Source organism: Aristolochia californica, unplaced genomic scaffold, assembly GCF_029961685.1.
Source record: "Aristolochia californica isolate CCGP_79_NKW_82.1479 unplaced genomic scaffold, dmAriCali1.0.hap1 SCAF_4, whole genome shotgun sequence".
Classification (NCBI taxonomy): Eukaryota; Viridiplantae; Streptophyta; class Magnoliopsida; order Piperales; family Aristolochiaceae; genus Aristolochia; species Aristolochia californica.
Window position 1 is genome coordinate 38,741,944 of NW_027182103.1, and position 13,027 is coordinate 38,754,970.

General features: G+C 37.1%; 1 protein-coding gene across 1 annotated transcript; it reads right to left on the bottom strand.

Annotated features, from left to right (window-relative positions):
• Positions 1-5,748: 5,748 nt before the first annotated feature.
• Positions 5,749-12,479, bottom strand: LOC137961844 (uncharacterized). The gene is made up of 13 exons (XM_068808445.1): positions 11,515-12,479; positions 10,004-10,178; positions 8,975-9,058; positions 8,655-8,896; positions 8,337-8,565; positions 8,046-8,125; positions 7,860-7,944; positions 7,419-7,550; positions 7,212-7,325; positions 7,069-7,116; positions 6,441-6,525; positions 6,294-6,350; positions 5,749-6,067 (listed from the first exon to the last, which is right to left on the bottom strand). Exons 1-13 carry the CDS (start codon positions 11,736-11,738, stop codon positions 5,967-5,969), a joined length of 1,656 nt encoding a protein of 551 aa, XP_068664546.1. The 5' UTR covers positions 11,739-12,479; the 3' UTR covers positions 5,749-5,966.
• Positions 12,480-13,027: the final 548 nt, after the last annotated feature.

Sequence of the window (13,027 nt, forward strand, 5' to 3'; positions counted from 1 at the left end):
AGATAGGAGGAGAATTAGGGATTTAGGGAGTTAAGTGCAACCTTCCTTAGACTAGCTAGCTCAAGATTAGTGATGATTAAGGGTATCCTAATTAAAAATGAATTTAGAACTTGAAAAGAATTAAAAATATTTCAAACTTGAAAATTCAGGTGTGAAGCCCAGGATGAACATTACTCATATAGCTTTTACATCTTATACATCCCTTTTGTAATGTTATAAAAAATTAATGAAAAACTTCTCTACTTTTGTTTCTACTTGTTCCTTACTTGAGTATTACCTATTTTATGGATGACAAAAAAGGGGGAAAAAGTGTAGCATAGATTAAGGGGGAGTCTACACCGAATAGGACCACATAAGAACGTTGATTTTCATGACTCTATAGATTTAGCTCATGGAGAAAATGAGATAGGGAAATTGGATGAAAACAAGAGGAAGAAAGAGGTTATGGACTTGTGCCCTAACCCTCCTCCTAAGGCTCAATTTATTGACAAATTAGATTATAATATTATAATAATACCCTTAAAAATTAAAATAATTACATCAATGTCATCTTTATAATATGACTCTTTATTTACCATAATACCATCACTGTGTGGGCCTATGGGCCTTCTCACTGGTCTATGGGTCTTGAGCCCATCTTCCACGTGTTGGCCATCTTTAGTCTTATGGTTTGAGCCCATCTTCTAACACACTTGGACGTGTGGGCCTTCCTTGGTCATGTGGGCATGGGTTCATCTTCCACCACTCCCCCTCACACTAGGGGTGTTCATGAATGCCTAGCTTGTTACAAATGGTGTATAAGATTTTTTCATATAAAATGGTAGTCCACCATATCTTCCAACACTCCCCCTCAAGCTGGTCATCACTTTGTTTTTTTCTAAGAGACCCAGCTGGCATAATAAAAGAGAGTAAAATCACTCCTAGCCGTAAGACATCGCTCCATACTCCAGTCAAATGGTTATAGTAAAAAATAGTTTACGTTCAATTTCATAGGCGAAAGGGTAGCCCTATTGTGGGACACAGAGTCTACCCACTTTCTCAAGATAGCTAAAAAAAACACCTCTTAGGCGAATAATAGACTTGATTCACACTAGATGTTGGGCACATTCATATCCTTTGTAGGTAGTGGGTCTATAGGCATTACTCAAAAGTATAACAATAAACTCATTCATCACGATGTCCCTCCACAAGGTATCGACTCTCAAATTGTAGGAGTAAAAATGCCAAATAATGAGGTATAGGGTAATCACCAGAAGATAACATTATGGGGCCATCATGTGCGTTTTTCTTTATCAAAATAACCAATGCTGACAACAATCAGCAACTAAGAAGTTCGTCTTTAATAATAATGTCTCAATCCGAGAGATACAATAGCATTTGCTGAAATGGGCCTAGGCCCATATAATACGTACCAAATAATGAAAATCCTTAAAAATGACCCATAAAATAATTTGTAGATAGTCCATCACTAATTAAAGAAGTTGCACCAAGTAATATGTTGGAACCAAGTAATAAGTTGTCAATACTTTAAAATAATAATCCAGCCAGAGATAGGGGACTGAGTCGAGCCAAATTAGGTATTAGACCAATATAACCAAGTCGCAGGAGAAATAGGTATAGAGCTCAAGACCCAAACTCTTATAACCGAGGCAGAAAGCAAGTGAGTTGAGTCAAGTTGGCCCGGGTTCAAGTTGACTCAATCTGAGTTGACCCAAGTTAACTCAGTAGAACAGAAAACAGTTAAACCGAGGGAGAGATTGACTTTAACCTAGGCAAAACCGAAACACTCAGGTCCGAGTCGACTAGATAGAGTTTGGTCCGAGACTCGAGCAAAAGATTAAAATCTTGCCACCTATCATGGCAGGATTTAAATTCAGAACCAACATCTCCTTCTTCCCGCGATGCTAGTGTTTGCCGAAACTCCAGAAACCACAATGGGATCGTCGTCCAAAAACAGCTACACAATGTCACAAGAAAGCAAATTGAACACTTGGAAACAATCAAAGTAGAATTTGTTAAATTGGGTCGAATGCCCTATCCCAAAATAACTAGCCACTTAAGAAACCTCTTATGTCAAATAATAAATTCAAAATTTTTGATCTCACAAATCCATGTGGGACTATTCCTTAATAGTCCCCTTCACGTGTAGGCACGTGGATAATTTGGGTAGAGGACCTCACATGTAGGCATATGTATAATTTGGGTAGAGACCTTATCCCCAAATGACTAGCCACTTAAGAAACTTTTTTTTGCTAACTAATAAACTCAAGATCTTTGATCTCACTGATCCATGTGGGACTATTCTTTAATAGAATCAAATACTCTTGCAGATTTCCTGGCTTGCATCTCTGTCTTCCTCGCTATGCCAGTGTGACAGCAGAACCATGCGGGCCAGTGATCGCCAAGTTTCCATAACCAACAACTCAACAATTCTGAATTTATTGTATATATCATCCAAACAATAAAAATCGTAACCTTCTAAAAGTAGCAACATCCCAAAAACAGAGATGGTAATTGATGTCGGACAAATATTCCAAAAATAAATAGAAAATACTCCTCTGTTTTGCGTTAGATTCCAGCTGAAAAACTTTCCAAAAGAAATTTCAGATGCGAGCGGTGAAGCTCGGAGTAAGACGAGATTAAATAGCGCGGACAAGATTGACGAAGAATAATCCCAGATTGCCAATGAGAGCAATGAAGAAAATGTTGCGAGTGCAGTAAGCTCAATAAGCGATCCAGCGTGAGTCCAGTTCGGATCACCACAGATCACCAGACAGAAGGAGAGCTTTAGGATACCAAAAAAATTATCGTTGACAGGCGAATCACCGGCGCAATAAGGACTCGATCTGGGCTTGCTCTTTTCCAATATATGCGCCTTTGAATCAGGGAAATGAGGGAAAGGAAAAGGTCTCCTTATGTCTCCCTCTCTACGGACTTCTACTAGTGCTCAACCGAGGATTAATTGCTCTGACGCTGAAAGTACATCTGTGGAGCATTCACAATGCTAACCATGGATGCTTTCCCCTGCATGGAGGCGGTCTTAGGCATCATGACCTTGATGTATCTGGACTTGAGGTAACATGCTGCTCTGAAGCTGCCTAGAAGCTGCCAAGTCTTCCGAAACCTTTGATAGGAGTTGTGGGCCAACAAAAAACATTAAGAAATGTCGGGCATACAGCCTTGTTAAAAGCTACTTCCACTTTGTCCATGGATCAATAACAATTTTAATGGACACAAAAATCTTGTACTTTGGTATACTGCCTTGATTTTGGAAGAGTTCTGGAAAATTTCTTATATACATGGGTTGGAGATTGTTCCCAGGAAGATGTAAAGTGGGAACATTTGACTGCAGCCAAGCCAGGGAAGAATGGGAGATCTCATTGGTGGAAGGAGACATAACAGAAATAGTGGAAGGTGGTCCGAGTTGGCCCGACTCGTTGGTTTAACTCGACAACTCCAAGTTTTATGTAAAACTTTTTGGTTCAATTGCCAATGATCTGATTTTTAAGCTCTCACAATGCTTTCAGGCGGACACCAATATCGAAGGAGGCGATCCTCTCGATAAACTCCTTCTGGTGGTTGCCTCAAGGCATACTGGCATGGTGGCAATTACTAGCAACAGGAGCACAAAAACAAGGGCACGATAAAGAAAAAATAAAAAATAAAAAAGTTTGGAATTTTAAAATACCATGGCTACAAGTTTTGAAAATCAATGCTCTGATATCATGTTGTTTTTTAGTACTCCATATATTTAGCTCATTGAAAAAATGAGAGAAAGACTTATTGGGAAAAAGTAGGAGGAAGAAAGATGTTATGGATTTGTCCTAACCCTCCTCCTAAGGCTTAATTTATAGATGAATAAGATTATATTATTACAATAATACCCCTAAAGCTTAAACTAATTACATCAATGTTATCTTTATGAGATGACTATTTATTTACCATAATAACATCACTATATGGGCCTATGAGCCTTCCCCTTAGTCTATGGGCCTTGATCACATCTTCCACCTCTCTTGGATGTATGGGTTTTCCCTAATTTTATGGGTTTGAGCCCATCTTCTAACACACTTAGATGTGTGGGCCTTCCTTGGTCGTGTGGACACTGGCCCATCTTCCAACAACAAAGACTCATGCATGTACAAGTTAAGGGGAGCCCGTATTTATGGAATTAAGTCCTTGTGTTGTAATGCTAGAACATTTACGACTTCATTTTGTTGACCTAAAGTTGACTCTCATCCGTATTTTGATGACAAAAAAAACTTAATTGAGCTAATAATTTCAAATTTAACATTTAAGAGGTTTTTCCTTCAAGAAACACAAAAATCAAGGTCTTTGCAAAAGAATCGACAAATGCATCTCAAGACCTCAAACTCCATTTATGTCTCAAGTCATCTTGAAGAAGCACTCACGAGTGAATAAATGAAGAATGGAAGCATACGGTCCACATTGTCTAAAAAAATCACAAGAACTCTAACCATGTAAGAGAGTGGTTCCAAATCTTCAAATTTGAGGTATAAATGAACTTTTTTGGAGCTATAGGACATATTACATTCAAAACCTATTTTACCAATGCATATCTATCTAAGTTTTAAACATGTTAGAATCACTTAAGATAAATTTTTATCATACTTTGAAGCCTAGATTAGAAACCTAGTTTTGGCATGATCGACCATTATCTACCAATGATCAATCATCTAAAATGCAAACTGGTTGTAAATATAAAGCATGATTGATCAATCGGGATGATTTATCGATCAAACAAAATTTGACCAAAATGTACTATAAAGCATGATCAATCAATCATGTCTAGGCATTAAAAATTATAAAGCATGATTGATCGTGTCAACAATATTGATCGATCATACAAAAATATGCCAAAGAGGGATACAATGCATGATCGATTCGACACAAGTTACTGATGGATCATATATAGTTTTGCATAACCAAGAATATCAATGCATAATTGATCAGTTGGTGTGGACTGATCGATCAACTTTAAATTTCTAACCTACCAAACAAGCATTGATCGATCAGTTGATTGATTGATCAGCCTAAAGTCTAACAACCATTACACATGATTGAGCAATCATTACTTTTCATTGATTGATTATTGAATTGTCAGCATTATGAAAATAGCTAAATAGCGGCCAGTATGGCTTGGAAAAGCTATAAATACCCACCAAACATGCCTTAGCATAATTACTGAGTATTTATTTGCAATTCTTGTCACCATTTTGCAAATAGCTAAATAACGGCCAGTATAACTTGGGAAAGCTATAAATACCCACCAAACATGCCTTAACATAGTTACTGAGTATTTATTTGCAATTCTACCATATCTAATGCATTCCATACTCGAAATCCATTTCAAAATCATTTAAAGAGCTAGAGACTTTGCAAAAAGCCCATTTCTCTCCTGACATCACACTCTATTAAACTCCAAATCATCTTCATTCGTGCACAAAATTGGAGGCTTGAAGTTTTCAAAGGAGAAAGGCTTAGAGGACATAATTGCCACTTTGTTTAATTGTTTCGTTTGAACCCATAGAAAAGAAAATTAATCGTTATCATAGTTTTCATTAACTATTTTTAAAAATAATAATAATCAAATTCTTATTTTTTTCTTTTCTTTTCTTTTATAGGTTCCATCGAGGATAAGTGCCAGATTATTGAGCATAAAGAGAAGGCTAAAGGGGTCTGCGTTAACGGCACGCATTAATTCCCCGAATATTTAGAAAACAGATGTGAAAAGAATTGATTCAACATTAACTTTCAGAACAAATTCAAAATTTACAAAACACTTTCCCCTTTCCATCGCATCCACCGTTGGCTGACCATAGGAAAGAAGAAAATAATTAAAATGACTTGTCTAAGCAAGTTTGCTTGAATCTGAGTCCACTTGGTTATCCGCTGCTTTTTCCAAATTTAATTACAATTGTGTGTGTGTGTGTGTGTGTGTGTGTCTACGGAGTAGATAGATTCTGGTCCTTGGGAACTTCTAATTGTGAAGGCAAAAGGCTGAGAAAGCTCCCTTGCATGGGCTGATCCTCTGCATTCGACTCTTCTGCAATATGTGAAACAAAGAATGAGAATTGTACAACCCCCTGAAGATGCGATCAATAAAACCAGTGCAATTTACAGCTTATAACAAGTTCAAATTCCAACCACATGTTCAGCTTTGGCAAAGGCTTTTGCCTTTAGAGACTGAAGAGTTTTACAGTAGATGTATCAAATGTGCAAATGGAATGAGCTCAATCACCCATATTTTAAACTAAAGAGAGGAAATATACCAAACAGCGACTTGATAGAAGGTCTCTTTGATTTTGAGCTCTTCTTCTTCAATTCAGCTACAAAAAGGAACATGCAAGAATCAGTGCACAGAAACTGGGAGAGAGAGAGAGAGAGAGAGAGAGAGAGGAGAGAGAGAGAGAGAGGACCTATTCCCGGTACTTCATTGTCATTTACAACTTCAAAATTCTTGTAAGTGTAGCCAACAAAGTTAATGTCCTTTGATGAAAGCATCTGGAGCCCAACAGAGAAGGCACCAATTGCGTTAATGATGTGAAGCCAGAAAATAAACCCCATTATGAACACATTCTTCGGATAGTAATCTAGCATAAAACTAGGTATTCAACAACAAACTGTGGACCTCCATAGCACCACAATCATATTAAAATTTCTGATCAAGTTGAGTGAGCAAGACAGCTCTTTCTGCATATCATTGCCCTGGATAGCATTTACAGTGGACATTTCATATATAATGGCCAACATCAAAAACAAATAGCAGTCACACTCCACTTGGATAGGAAACTCTCACAATCTATGATTCCAAAGTTTCCAGGCAACTGCACAAGCTGAATTTGCCAATATGTTATTTGATGATAAAAAAAAAGCTGATCAGATCAAGTATTTCAGAAAGAACAAGAAACCAACCAATTCATGAACAATAAAAAATTCTCATGTGTGATAAATTGAGACCACAAAACAAACAGCTTAGACAGAAATCATGCATGCTCCACTTTCATGTGGAGTTGAGATATAAATCCACCTAGTAAAGATGCATACCTTTCTCCAAGGACCTTGCTTTGTAATGGGCTGAACTTGGTTTGCTGACTGCGGGAAGAAACCATAAGAAATTTGATGAGAATACATATATTTATAAATACTTAGCAAGTAACCTACAATAGCTAAGTAGAAGAGCATTTTACTTCCTCAAACTTCTCAAAGTTTTGAGTATCCAATTCATCATTGACCTCAGGAATGAATGCGGCTTCCATCTGGTATAATCTCTCCCATGCAATGCCCGTAAACCATGGGTGAGCCTGAAGTTGTCAAGAGAAGTAACGGATATCCTCAGTATGACATTCTGATCTTTTAATGACATTGAACTCTTAACATATGACACCATAATAAACCTTTATTTCATCAGAGCCTTTAGTCCCAAGCCTTTGCTCAACATTGCACAAGAGTTTGCTGATGAGATCCTTTGCTTCAGGAGATAGCCTTGCTTCTTCAGGAAACTTCAAATGAGTTTTCCAATTTACTATCTGTATAAACAGAAACAAGTATGTCCAAATTAGATTGTTATGTTTATTCCACTAAAGTGAAGTTGATCTCCATCAGTGGTCCAAACAAACAATAAAATAGAGAAACCGGAAAAAATGAAAAGTTCTGAATAAGCAGCTGCATGTAACAAAGCACTCTTTGTAACTATGGTGAAGCATCTGACAAACAATGCCCTTGATGAAATTCAATAAGTAGGAAGAAATGCTGCAGAAGCATAAAAAAGGTCTAATGCACTTACATGAATAAAGATTACAAAAGGCCCAGTTGTAATTTCATCTTTACATGCTTACCTTACGACAAGTGGTCATAGGTTCATCAGAATAAAAGGGAGGATATCCTACTAACATTTCGTACATAATAGCTCCAAGAGACCACCTGTTACAATAAGAAAATAGAAGAAACAGAAGGAAAATGTCCTTACAGAGCATCTTCATGTGATACTAAAAAAGTATGTTAGGAGAACAGAAGTTAAATACCAGTCACATTCCATTCCATAGCCCTTCTTTAGCAGAACTTCTGGAGCAATATAATCAGGCGTACCAACAGTAGAATAAGCCTACACTTTTTTCAGACAAGCAGAAACACCAAGAGAAACTTTAGAGTGAAAAGAATTTACAATACCAACATGGTAAAATTATAGAAAACATAAAAGAAAATAATCTGATTTACCATACAAGAAAATAAAGACAATAAAGTGAAAATTTTCAAGTGGAAAAATTATCATACTAGAAAACATTTTATTAATCTGATTAATCTAGAAACTTTACCAGCATTCTCCTGTTCCTTTGCCAATGTTGCAGTTGTTCCTGCTGGCTACGTTTTGGTGCAGGAGAGCGTGAATCATTTTGTAAAGTCCCACCGAGATTGTTGCCTGTTATAAGATCCTTTTCATGCAGATTTGGAAAATTGTTGCAATCCAATGGCTTACAAAGTCCAAAATCAGATAGCCTCATGTGACCATTTTTATCTAATAACAAATTATCAGGCTTGATATCTCTGTAGAAAGACATAAAGAAGTTAAACTTCAACATTCTCACTTTGTACTTCGGATTTTGATTCAATATAGCGCACAAAATGCTAGCTACCTATGAATATAATTGTGCTTGTGAATAGACTCAATAGCCAGGACAGTTTCTCCAACATAGAATCTTGCCTCATCTTCTGTCAGTGTATCTTTTCTCATGAGGAGAGTCATCACATCTCCACCTGGCAGATACTCCATAATGAGGTACAGATACTCATCATCTTGGAAGGAGAAATAAAGTTTGACGATACAATTGCTGTCAACTTCTGCAAGAAGATTCCGTTCTGCTTTTACATGTTCAACCTGAATCATTTATTTAACATTAGTTACTTAGTGACACAAAAGAAACTTTCCACATGAAATGCCTCTGCAGATAGATACCTGTCCTCTACGAAGCATTTCTGATTTCTTCAGCTTTTTCATTGCATAAACATTGCCATTTGCCTTCTCCCTGCAGATTCTGACCTGCATCACAAAATCAAAAACACATTTGCATAAATCACAGAGTAAAATGTTTTAATTCTACAATACCAAGATGTCATGAGGGAACAGATTACTTTAGATTTTATAAACACGGGCCATTAAACATACAGTATGCAGAGCTTCCAGCTAAGTTCACTAGCCAAAACAAAACCATTTGCAAACAACAGCACATGGACAACATGAACAGCCATATATCAATGTTCATGCTCACATATGAAAAACATGAACAGATATTCAAGAATGGGGACAGGCCATTGAAGTCCTTTGAGCTTTGCATCCTATCAAACTCATTATCTTAAGTCACATACTTATAGATCATTGACTCAATATTTCTAATGTGATGTTCAGTGGACAAAAGCAAAGAAAATATAGAACCCTGTGGGAGCTATAAACCCTGCTTCTTCTGAAATCCAAAATTTCAGGGTCTCGTTCACAAATATATATTTTTTAACACAATCATCTGCTCTGAATGGTAAACCAATGGCAAACTAGGTATAGTCGGCTTATGTGTCTTATGAACCCAAGTATAGGTCAGAGTCTACAGGAAGAAGTTGTCAACTTCCGGCCTCTATGTGGATCAAACTCTCAATCACCACATTTTGTTTTCTTTTAGAAGTCCATCAGTTACCAAATGCCAATAGAAAGGATTTCTTTCCCCAACGAAAAAGGCAAAAGAGAAAATTAGAAAACAAAATAAGTGAACCACAAAACACGTAGTTGGGATACTACACTAATGTAAAATGCAGATGTAGGTTCATAGATCTGCCAGTATTGATCATATGTAGGAGGAAAACCTCCATACCAATCAGAGGACATTGGAGAATGATACAAACAACAATAGATAAGAGTTTCAGCCAAAACAACCAAAGGAACTTTGGCGTCAAATAAAGGAAAACTAACAGTACATATATCATATTAAAAACATACTTCTCCAAAAGCTCCCTTGCCTATCATGGTCAATTGCTCAAAATCGTCAACACCCATTTTATGCCTTTGAAGGCGCATATATTCTGTTTCCTTCTTCTCCAAATATTTTAGAAGATTGTCTTGGTCTTCTTCTGATACATCAGCATCAGCCAATTTCTTTTCTAAAAGCCAGCGTCTATTTAAGAAACAGAGGACAAAACATGAAGATCAAAAGTCAACATAAAATGCTAAAACATTAAGTGCAAGGTCAGATGACTGAAAGTAATGTACATTTCAAAATAAATTAGTCTCCTAAAGTAGATAATAAAAATGATTACAACTGCAGGAGTTTAACAACTAATACTGCATAAATGCATTTGTTTTCACTCTAATTTACTGGATTAAAGTTGCAAACAGAGATGTCTAACTGAAGCCACTTAAGCCATTGAGCCAATTTCAGAGAGAGAGAGAGTGCACAGCCATTGAGCCAAATTTCAGATCAAGGACATCAGTTAAGTGAAAGGACTGGGAATAAATGCTAGGAGGCTGTAGTGAACACTCTAATGAATGCTATGTGATAAGCATATATAAAAAAAACTCTGTCTGAGAAATTTTAGAGAAGTCATGTGCTATGGAAAAGTTGCCAGGGAGAAAAGAGGCACCCTCTACAAAAAAAATGGGGCTACAAGAAGCGAATGATGGGGTGGATATGTGGCAATCTAGGAGAAACAAAATCAGGGCTGAAAACTTTTGAGAAAAGTTAGAGTAGCACCTATATGCAAGAAAAAAGAGAGACATTTGAAATTATTTCAGTATGCTTGAAAACAGTCTAGTATTGCACCAACTAGAAGGGTATTGCAATTACTGGTTGAGGGACCAAAAAAAAAAAGTAGATATCCAAAAATGATATGGATTGAAGCGGACAGTAACTGAGGTAAGAAATTCCAGAGCAAATTGAAGGATTCATGTGGTTGACACCAACATTTTTGAAGAAAAACTCAGATGACCATGATGGTGATGTCAAGTGAAATAACAATCGGCAATAAAATAAAAATGGTAGAGACCTATTATGCAGTAAGGCATACACATGGCCCTAACAAACAAGAATACTTATTTTTTGCAGCAAAAAGGTTTTGTTCACAACCACACTGCAAAGTCATTGTCATGTATAGGACACAACAGCCTGACGTTGGTAATGAGGGATATAAGCAACCTAGTTCTCTAAGATGTCTTATAGAGAGGCAAACTAAAGGAGAAATGTGTAATCACATCCTGTATTCATGTAATTACTCCACACCAATCTATTTTTCTGCAGTAAGCTTTCAGTAGTAATTAATGTATTGAATAGAATACAATCTTGTGAATTGGGCCATTGGTTCAATGGTTACATGGGAGAATTTTTAGTATAAGGTACTGGGTTCAAGTCTCACAAGGGGGTATAGGGCGTAATATGCGTGTGTAAGCAGTATGAAAAAAAAAAACTGAGACCCTCTTGAAAGGAATACAGAATACAAACCGCCCACTGCCCATACCTCTCTCTCCGTTCCTGCAAGTTCTTCATCTGCTCTTTATAATGGTTTTCTATATACTGTTTTGCTGCAGCAACCTTCTGCTTTGTGGCATTCGAAGGCGGTTCTTCAGTTGCAGATGGCTTAACGCTATCTTTCCCATTGGTCGATGTATCTTTTTTCGCTGGGGAAGACCTCAATTTATCTCGAGGTTGAAACTTCTGAAACCAACTCCGAGCGGAATCCATTTGTAACCAGTCAAAATTAAAAGAACTGCATCCCCTTAAATTTCATTCTCCGCTTCTCCCAACTAGAACAACAACAAAAACAGAGCAACCACAACATGCTCTTTCACAGCAATCTCAACTAGAGCAGGGGGATCCCAATTTGAAATCCAATAAACAAAGACAAACCCATAGCTCTAGATTACGGTTCTTTTCCCACTCATCCAGAAAAGAAAGAAGAACTCTTCGTCAACAATTTTGGTGTGGTACGATGTGGTATAGACTCAGAGACAAAAAGAGAAGAAACCCAAGCTCGAACCGATTGAAAATGACCAACAGCCAAGTCGAATTTGACCAACCCAAATGCTAGTACGACCCATCACGACGCTGAGATAGTTAGGTCCATCCAGAAAGCACGAGATAGACGGGATCAGGGGGCAAAAGCCCTAATTCGGTTGGTAAAACGGACCTACAGGGAAGGAAATCAAACGCAGAAGACGAAGTAAAGCAGATGGGTCGGTAGAGAGTTTGGGCAACCGCGTGAATTGGCGGGTACCAGAATGGCCTGTAATCCATAAAAAGGACGGAAGCCGAACAACAGCGCGCCATTATCGGTGCATTACAAAAGCGAGAACGTCCACCTCCCAGAAACCAACATCCGTACCATACAAAAAGAGTTTTAAAATAAGGTTTTCCAGACGCAAAACGCGGCCTTCAGGGAATCGAGAAATTTCACGGCGTCAATTAGATTCGGAGCAGAAGATAGACAGAAATGGGCGCGAGAAAAAAAACGAAAAATCGTCCTCTGGTCATAAACTCCCAATCCCCAAATACGGGCATTAACCGTCATATCGTATTTTAATAAATACAAACAATTGAGGCTCCTATCTTTATATTCATATAAATATTTTCTTTTATTCTAACAACTCTTTATAATAAACATTTATCATACTAGAAAGAGAGACTTCTAAACCTTATAATACACTATGCTGCTTCACTCTTAACCTTATTCTTCAATACCCACATATTAATCCATTATTTTTTTTATTATAAGCTTTCACTTTGAATTTAATTTTTTTTTATATTTTTTACTTTCTTTACCCCACCCGCCCTTTCGGTAAATAATATCCAAATTTATTGTAAAACATATTGATACCTATAACACTCCTCTTTGTGACAACTTTTGTCTTGCTTTTTTATAATCGATTATCATTTTTTCATAATACCTCGATTGAAAAGAGTTACATATGTGTATATATTGTTGGCAACCCGCGAACCCTGTTACATTAGTATACTTCTTTCTATGAGATTAT

Excerpts from the sequence above, each read along its gene's own strand:
- LOC137961844 (XM_068808445.1), bottom strand. The coding sequence starts at position 11,738 with ATGGATTCCGCTCGGAGTTGGTTTCAGAAGTTTCAACCTCGAGATAAA. Across the intron at positions 8,126-8,336 it reads AAAGGAACAGGAGAATGCTG|GCTTATTCTACTGTTGGTAC; the intron begins GTAAAGTTTCTA and ends AAAAAAGTGTAG. Across the intron at positions 7,117-7,211 it reads ACTTTGAGAAGTTTGAGGAA|TCAGCAAACCAAGTTCAGCC; the intron begins GTAAAATGCTCT and ends TTCTTCCCGCAG.